The sequence below is a fragment of the Primulina eburnea genome, chromosome 4 (assembly GCF_022965805.1).
Source record: "Primulina eburnea isolate SZY01 chromosome 4, ASM2296580v1, whole genome shotgun sequence".
In the NCBI taxonomy this organism is placed as follows: domain Eukaryota; kingdom Viridiplantae; phylum Streptophyta; class Magnoliopsida; order Lamiales; family Gesneriaceae; genus Primulina; species Primulina eburnea.
This window is the reverse complement of record NC_133104.1, coordinates 30,952,694-30,961,872: the sequence shown is the minus strand read 5'-3', so window position 1 is coordinate 30,961,872 and position 9,179 is coordinate 30,952,694. Positions and strand designations below refer to the sequence as shown.

General features: G+C 35.5%; 1 protein-coding gene across 1 annotated transcript; it reads right to left on the bottom strand.

Moving 5' to 3' along the window:
• Positions 1 to 6,797: 6,797 nt before the first annotated feature.
• Positions 6,798 to 8,360, bottom strand: LOC140830191 (uncharacterized). The gene is made up of 3 exons (XM_073193477.1): positions 7,997 to 8,360; positions 7,115 to 7,653; positions 6,798 to 6,852 (listed from the first exon to the last, which is right to left on the bottom strand). Exons 1-3 carry the CDS (start codon positions 8,066 to 8,068, stop codon positions 6,798 to 6,800), a joined length of 666 nt encoding a protein of 221 aa, XP_073049578.1. The 5' UTR covers positions 8,069 to 8,360.
• Positions 8,361 to 9,179: the final 819 nt, after the last annotated feature.

The window sequence follows — 9,179 nt, the reverse complement described above, 5'->3', positions numbered from 1 at the left end:
CATTTGAATTTTGAATTTTTGTTACAATCAAATGTTGGTGGAGGAATCTAGAATGAGGTGTGGCCGATTTCTACCTTGGTAATTTAGACTAGGATAAGCTCTTAATTAATTAAATGGTGCTAAACAAAATTCTAGAATTATCCTACTAGTTAAACATCAAGAAGAGTTCAAAGGGATGAGTTGGCAATGAATCTTCTTGCACCATGGGTGGGCCGAAATTCTTTAACAAAATGAGTGGGGAGTGTTGATATTTTACTAAATTAATAACTCATAAAAGCCTCACTAATCCCTTAAATAATTTAGTGAATAAAACCCTTAATAAATGGAGCTTAATTGAATTAATTTACTACTCACCTCAAGTAACTAAAATAAATCTTCAATCTCCTTTTTATTAACTTAAATTAACTTACTTGCTAGCTAAAGTAAGTCCTGGAAATATTTCTCGAATCTTAAATTCTATCTCAAAACTCCAACTCCGGTCCGGCCTCACTGAAATAACTGAAATGCTGAAAATCAACTACTGAACTGAATAAATAAATAATTAACTTCAAATAAATGCATAAAAAAATAATCATGCAATGAAGTTAATTAAATTTAAAAATCTAGAATTATGCATGACTCATACATTTACTGATTTACGGGTTCTACATCAGACTTTTATTTTATTAACACATACCCATACTTTGAGAATTCATCAGTAAATGTAATGAAGTAGGATTGGTCATATCTTGTGCTAACACTTAGTGAGCCACACATATCTGTATGGATCAAATCTATTAGATCATGTACACGTTTCACTTTTCATAGGAAAGAGGCTTTGGTCATATTTCCTTTCAGACAAGACTCGCATGTTTCAAGGGAGTTTATCTCTGACATGTCAAATGCTCTCTGCCACTATTTTGTAAACGCATCTTTGGAAAATATGCCCTAGCCCAGCATGTCACAATTTTTCTTGATTTATATATCTTGTTTTCTTTTGTCTGTTGTTGAAATCATTTGGACATTCTATGGGAACCCGGACGCTAATTCGATTCTTAATCATCTTTGGGACTAACTAATCAATTATAATAAATATGGTCTAAATTTTTTTTAACATACACTGTTACATGCGGAACGTAATGGCATTCATCTATTATACATATCAGTATAATTTAAGGTACAAGTCCTGTACAACATACATATATTCAAACTAGAGTGTAAAAACTAAATATTAAGTGTCCAAACCCTATTTATACTCCAAGTCCGTAGTCTCCACAATCTCTCTTCATCTCCTTGACCCTGAACCTGTCCCACCTGTTGTCATGCACAAATACAAACAAGACAACAGCCGGATAACTCCGATGAGAATTATATTCCCAAAATAAATCAATGAAACATGCATTTCATATAACATATATAAAAGCATGAAGCATATATTCATAACATGTATCGCAATCAGAAACATGAATCAATATCAAACAATAAATCATACTCTGAACATGTACCACAATCGGGAACATGAACTTGTAATCCTATATCAATTCCTAAGAACATAATCCATATAAAACTGTCAACCAGACTCATGACTCCACATCTAAGACTAGACTCATTCCTAGTCAAGGGATCCCGGTTTCCAGACGTTGGCATTCCATATCGATCACCGGCCAGTAATAGAAGAAACTCTAATTCTATCCACATCGATAGCCAATTGTCCGGTGACCTATACGTGGTAAACTTTGGCACTTTTTCCAATTCACTATCTTGTGACATCGTGCAATGTGCCTGTGGCGATCCCACCACTATCAGACACTTCTGTCACAAGATGACTCATCTAATACTCGTCTAATACATGCTTCCTATCAATCAATAGAACAAGCATAACAAATTAAATCAATGCATATAATAACAGTAATTATGTGATTTAGGGAAACTCAAGTATATCCTACTTGAGTCGATCTCCCAATACAACATTGACTTATACCTTTGTCTTCTCGATCTGACGAAGTCGAAGTCTCGAAGTCAAATCTGTCCATAACAAATCTGGAATGACAATATCGAATAGACTATGTCAAAATACAACTCAATTCAATACTCGCTCTGATCAATACTCAAATCAAAACATAATCTGATCAATGTCAACGATATGACAATACAATCTCAATCAATACTGAATCTGATCAATATCCACCTAATGATGTTTCGACGGAATAACAATAAAGGCTCAGTAATCTCGTCAATCTCACATCACATATATAATAACACGGCTCATAATCAATATCGGTACAACTCGAAATCTTAATAATAACAGATCATAACTAGATCTGAATACTATCGAATGTACTGTATCAATATAAAACTCAAATCAATATTGGATAAAATCAGAACCTAATCAAATTCGGTTTCAAGGTTTCAACGGTATAACGGTACCATATAAATATACTCAGCAATATAAATCAATCGATATCAATTCCTGTAACTCATACTCGATAACAATACAAATCTGGTATCAATTCGAAGTCTAATCACTCTGAAAATCATAACAATTCCATACGGTCTTTGTTTTTCGATCCGGTTTTAATTATACGATGTCTGATATCGTAAAAAAACATAAATGGATCATATCTGATTCTGACAGTATCATAATTGCAAATCATATCACAACTTAATAAAACTTACGTCCTGTTGAAGCTCTCGTCGCTAGAAACTCGATGCTGTATTCGGATTCAAAATCTAACGGACGGATTTTGCAAAAATTGCAACTCTACGATTCAAGGAATTTTTTGAGCTTTTCTCCCATGATTTCTATCGATTCCTTTCGTTGCACTAATTCAGAAGTGTAATATATATATATATATATACACACACACACACGCACACACACACGCATGTAAGGCAAGTGGCAAGTTTACGTTTTGCATGCCGCGTGCACAAGGCCCGCGCATATGCGCCGGTAGTTTTGTCCAAGCTTCGTGGCTACTGCCCTCTTCGCGCATGTGCGCGTCTTCCGGACGCGCATGTGCGCGCAATGTTCTGCCTACCTCGCACATGTGCGCCCGGAAGGATCGTGCATATGCGCACGGCAGCTCCTCGCACATAATTTCAAAGCTTCTTTCGGCTATTCCGGTCGGATTCGTTTCGTTTATAAACATATCTTAATTATTCCCAATCATTTCCGATTACATTAATCAAATTCTCAGGCCTTACACATTCACTTATCATTGCCAAAATATTTTGGATATATTTTCTTATGTCCAAAATTCTTACAGTGAAACAAATATGTTCCGACTTATCAGGCTTTGTGGGCCCTTTAAGTATCTTTTGGAGTGTGCCTCTTATTAGCCAACATGTAACTCGTTGGGAATAATCAATTACACACACCACCTTCTTAATAAGCTCAAGCATATATATACCAAGATCATAGGGCAGAGCCCCATCTTGCATGCGTGTAGTCATAAGCTCCTTCTAAGTAGTTTGTATCACTCACTGTATAAGTTTCAGCACCATACAACTCTTGCATGTGCATTAAAATGCCAACATTATTCATTATTTTATTAAACTGTCTCCATAGTTCATTTGACCTAGAATTGAGCATATTACATGACTCTAGCTTGCATATTTTGGTCCCACCATCTCCCATACTTTGCCAGTTCAACAAGACTGGTATTAGTGTGTATGCCATTTTCTCCAAATAAAAAAAAAAAATTATTATCTAATCTTGAAAATTAGAGTTCTATTAACTTGTTTTAATCAAGTAAAAAAATAGATTACATGAAGAAATCATAAATAAGACATAAAATATGAACTTTTGTTTATATGAATTGTCTCTTAGTATTTTGATATTTTCATCACCATCAGATGAAAACGGGAAATCCAATTTGCTTAGTGAGTAGGCAATGCCCAATTGATAAATTATAATCTCGAATAATATCAGTCAACCATAATTTTCAAAAGGTAGAGTCAATTGAACCATTACGTATTTTGCGTCACATTTGATGATGACACAATAACACGAGCATCTTTCTCTTCACGTGTCGAAGTCGATCCATCAATGTTGAATCTTAATGGATGGTCTGCATGAGATCCCAAATAATATGAGCCGAAGTCATGGGAGTTCCACGTAGTTCACATCAAATATGTCAGTGAAAGTCACAGCTTTCTGACGTCCAGGCCTTCTCAATAGTACAAGCCAGACATTGACTGCGTGTAACGGCAATCATGCAACAACTGTTGATGGAAGGCAAGGAAATTTTAGTTTTGACGTTCAAAACTTCATTTTTATTTTCTCTCACTCAATGTGCAGCAGAATTTTAAAAATTTAGATTTGGAGTCTAAAACATTCTTTGGGCATCGTATGAGAGAATTAATAATTCTCTCAAAAACTTGTCATATGACCCAAATAAGAGATCCGTCTCACGAAATACGACCCGTGAGACCATCTCACACATGGAATCAACTTATAAAATCTTTTATAAGCAATCTATTTATTTGCTATGAAACTACAGTCGTCAAATTCAACTTCTTGAACTTGACTATCTCAACAGGAACACATAATCCAATACTTGTGTGACCCTCAATTATTCAGGAATACAACTAGCTATTGGTACATAACTTCATGTGATTCAGAATAATATTTATTCTTATATGGTCTTACCCTAATTAGCCTCATTCTTTTCATCAAACTTTTGATCAAATCGTCAGAACTCAAGTCTGATTCTACTCATCGGATCATGGTAATAGCATTTAGCATCTTCGCCCCATGATCCACTATGTATTTGTAACGCTCCAGATTCGACAATTGTACCCATTGTATCTATACGAGTCTTTCTAGCATGATTTAGTCCTCACTTACACACACCCTAGGAAACTTTTCAGGGGTCACTCATCCTAGAATTGTCTCAAGTCAAGAGCTTAACTTTGGAGTTTTTATGTGATGAGTTTTTCGAAAATAAGATGCACCTTCTTGTTATGAGTAGTACATATCAAATCTTTTAAGCCTATCTCAAGTGCACAGTCCCATAACTGAATAGTTTTGGAATCAGTCTCATTCCGATGTGAGATTGGTTCACTCATATACCCTTCCCCTATAAGCTTGCTAGGAGCCGCTCATTGTCCGTGCAACATAATGGTATGGGCGATCACCCCTCTCTCTTTACAGCGCCGGACCTCACATGCCAACCAGCTTCTGAACCACACTGTACTAGGAGATTTCGGCTCTGATACCAACTGTAACGCCTCAGATTTGACGATTTTCCCTACTGTACCACGAGGAGCCTTTCCAACGTGCTTATGTACTCAGTCATGCAAATTTCCTAGGGGGTCATTCATCTCAAATTACCCCAAGTCAAGCATGCTTAACTTTAGAGTTCTTGTGTGATGAGGTCCCGAAAATAAGATGCACCTTCTTTATATGAGTAGTACATATCAAATCTTTTAATCACTACTTAACTGCACCGTCTCATACCTAAACAGTTTTGGAATCCCTCTCATTTCGGTGTGAGATCGGTTCATTCATGTACCCTTCGCCTAGAAGCCTATTAGGAGCTGCTCATTGTCCGTGCAACCTCATGGCACTGGCGATCATCCCCCGCTCTCTTCGGCCCCGGACCTCACAGTATCACTGATAGTGCCTGTAAGAATCATAAGTTATGGTTAACGTACAGTATAGTTATTTCAACTCATATATCCCGATAGAATCTGCAACCATTGATATATAGAGAGTTGCAAATGAATTCGATTACGATGTAATATATCTTTGAGTAATAATAGTGACAACATATATGCAACTAGGAAAATATATTTCCATAAAGCGCTTGTCTTGTCTTGGCCAGAGAGTCCTTTTACTGTTAACTTATTAGATCACATTGCATATTTCACTTCAAGGCGAGCGGTGAATCCCCGAGTACAATGCATTAGCTCTTATGTATTTGAAAACTACATCCAACCTATTCACCTGATGACCTTCAATTGAGTCTATGAACGGAAAAGTGCATATTGGCATGTAGAGCCTCTCCGTTGTCCAGGGTCAAATGACTAATGGTGTATAACCATAACAGTAGACTATATGAATGAACATCTTCATGCCTTTACAATTTAAACATGGTGTTTACATCACAGATGCTAATCTCAAGCTCAAGAGACATTTATCCTATTTTAGGCGGTTGGATCGATTAGGAACCTGCTTAAAATATACAATACACTTTCTAATGAGTTTCACGATCTTACTTTTAGAAGAAGACCTCAAGGTACTTATAATATATTCAAGGTCTTTATCTGTGCAACTTGCATGTGTATACAGATAAAATAAATGTCATAATTGGATAAAACCTTAAAATATTATTAAATTACAGATTGTTTTTATATAAGAATTAATAAAACATAAGCCACAAGGTGTCTCGTTCGATACATACTCTAACGGTGTGTTCTGTTGAGTGGATTAAATGAGGATAGATTAATAGTCAAATATTTATCGTTAAAATTTTAAGATATTTTAATAATCATTTTGACCCGGTTTAAGATCCAATTTTATTAATCAAATAGTTATCCATAAAATTGGATCTTAAACCGGGTTAAAATAATTATTAAAACAACTTAAAATTTTAACGATAAATATTTGACTATTAATATATCCTTATTTAATCCACTCAACCAAACACATCCTAAGTGATTGATTAACACATGATAGCCAGAAAGGATTAAAAGTATCCATTAATTTGTTATAAGTATATAACTTAACTATTTTATTCATCATAACTAAATTAATAACAAGATACCACAGGTTTGTTAATGTCTCTTTCCCACCCACAATGTTTGAGACTAATTTACCCATCCAGCTGATCGTTCTCATTGATGCTGTTATCCAATCCAACAACAATCCTGGGGCATTCATTAATTCAGATTGGAACAACAAAATTAGCGGGAATCCCGCAACGGTTAGACCATTAATCATGCATTTCATATATTGAATTATATTTTATTCACATTATTTTCATAAATGTATTGAAACATTACGTGATAGCCTCACAACATTTACATACTACACATTATTGATGACACACTTGAAATTTTTCGGGATTTAATCGTCTTGGCTCAACTTATTGAAGTTCAAGATTTCCAGAAACTAAAAAGTTTCTCTCACCCGATAAAATCATCCCATAATGCCGGCATATCAAGATCTTGCATGTTCACTTCATCATCAGAACGAGCTGCCAAATCTTTTTTCTCATTCATCATCGTATCGGTAGGAAATAGGACATTTACACACCAATTATCCTCTTTACTCTGGCCTGGAAATGAGTGGAAACAATCCTGAATCAAAGAAAAATTAGGCTGTTTGTTCAGTTTTTCTGGACTATTTTCGAGTACTTTTCCGTTCATGTTCCTGTTGTTGATGGTGTTATTGTGGTCCTGATAGGATGTCCCATTGATTCTCTCCATTTTGGGGTCGTGTCCAGTAAGTAAAGAGACCGCCACATGAAACTCGTTAGACAGCAAATAGTCCACCAGTATGTCTCTGCTGCCAATATTGTTAATCGTCACTGATGGAAGCCTATCCATGTTGGGTATATAACCCTGGAATTCAGATGAATCCAGGACCTGGTCCTCCTGATCATCATCTTGTGCATTCTTTGACTTGTTGCCTTTTTGTCGAATCCGACATATTACCCAGTCATCCAACTACACACATATCAAAACATTTTGAGACTTGTATTGACATCTACATATATATGTTCATCCTGAAAGGTGTTGGATCTTGATATTTATCTGATGGGGAGACTTAAAACCTTGTATTTTTATATCAATACACATTGAATTTGGTGTTTGATAAATCATATAACATATAGAAACTCTATATCCGTGTATAGGCTAACTTGATCCAACAACTTCTCAATGTGTATCACCTCGACATGGCACGATCAAGATCAGGCCATCTTTTAATTTCAGATGGGATATAGGTGATGTAAGCAGACCCGTTAGCGAACGAAGAATGCAACGAATATAACGAAAAATTAACACTTACCCTCATGGATCCTTTGGACCTCTCTGTACGAGGTGACTCGGGCATTCTATACTCTGTCATGATCCAATCCATCTTAAGACCTTTTGGTGGCTTACCTTTGTAGAAAACTAACGCTTTTTTGACTCCAATTCTTCTTGATCCTGAACAATTCAGGATCGGCTTATCAGTACCAGTCGCCTTCCAATAACCTGATCTAGCCGTTCTATTAGGTCTTCCTCCATTCGGGTACTTCCTGTCCCTTGGTGTAAAGAAGTACCATTCGTCGTCTCCAATCAAAGCTTTCCCTGTATTTGACTTCCCATAAAAAAAAAAATAACATTCAACAAAGAAAATAAACAAATACGACAAGTTTTAGAGAAGAACAAACTTGGTAGATCCCAAGGGTTATAGTTATAAAGCTCTATATCAGCAATCACATTGGCCGGCAACGGAAGGGACTTAACTTTCCTTTGTAAATAATATGTAATCAATTCTTCATCTGAGGGGTGAAATCTGATTCCCGGAGGGAATTGGGATATCGAAATCGGGTTTTCTTCCATCGGAAACTTCTAAGTTTTGTTTTCTGATCGGGTATTGAAATAACAGTACCTTGGCTCATTATAATGTGCTATTTTCTGGCTTCATGCAGATGTTGAAATTGTATATAATATATTTAATACATCAAGTTCAAACAAATGGATTAGAAAAGCAATGTTTTCTGTTGGATGGATGGTTGTCCTAATGATTTTTGCCTTTATATTTGCTAGAAAAATTAATCTAGAAAATAGTTTAATATGGCCAGCTGATCTGTAAATTTTTCGGAATTGTGTGATTGGATTATATTGGATAGTTACATAAACGAAACAATTTTGGCTCGGTGGGATCATCCAATAACAACCAAGGCAAGTCGTCAATTTTAAATAATAGATTTTGGATGATGTTGGATCTGAAATGAAAAAGGTTACTTTTATTGTAAACATGTCAACTAACAAAATTCATGAATTGCCATGAGCACGACACTCATCAATTGCCATGAGCACGACGATTTTTTGGCAAATTCCTTCATTTAGGACTTCAAGTTCATATTTTTCCCATTTCGGTATTTTTTTTGCAATAAATATTCCTAGTAAAATTAAATTTAATTATGATTTGATTTCCTTATTCCATAATAGATAGTATCTATTTTTTGTTAAATATATGTTTC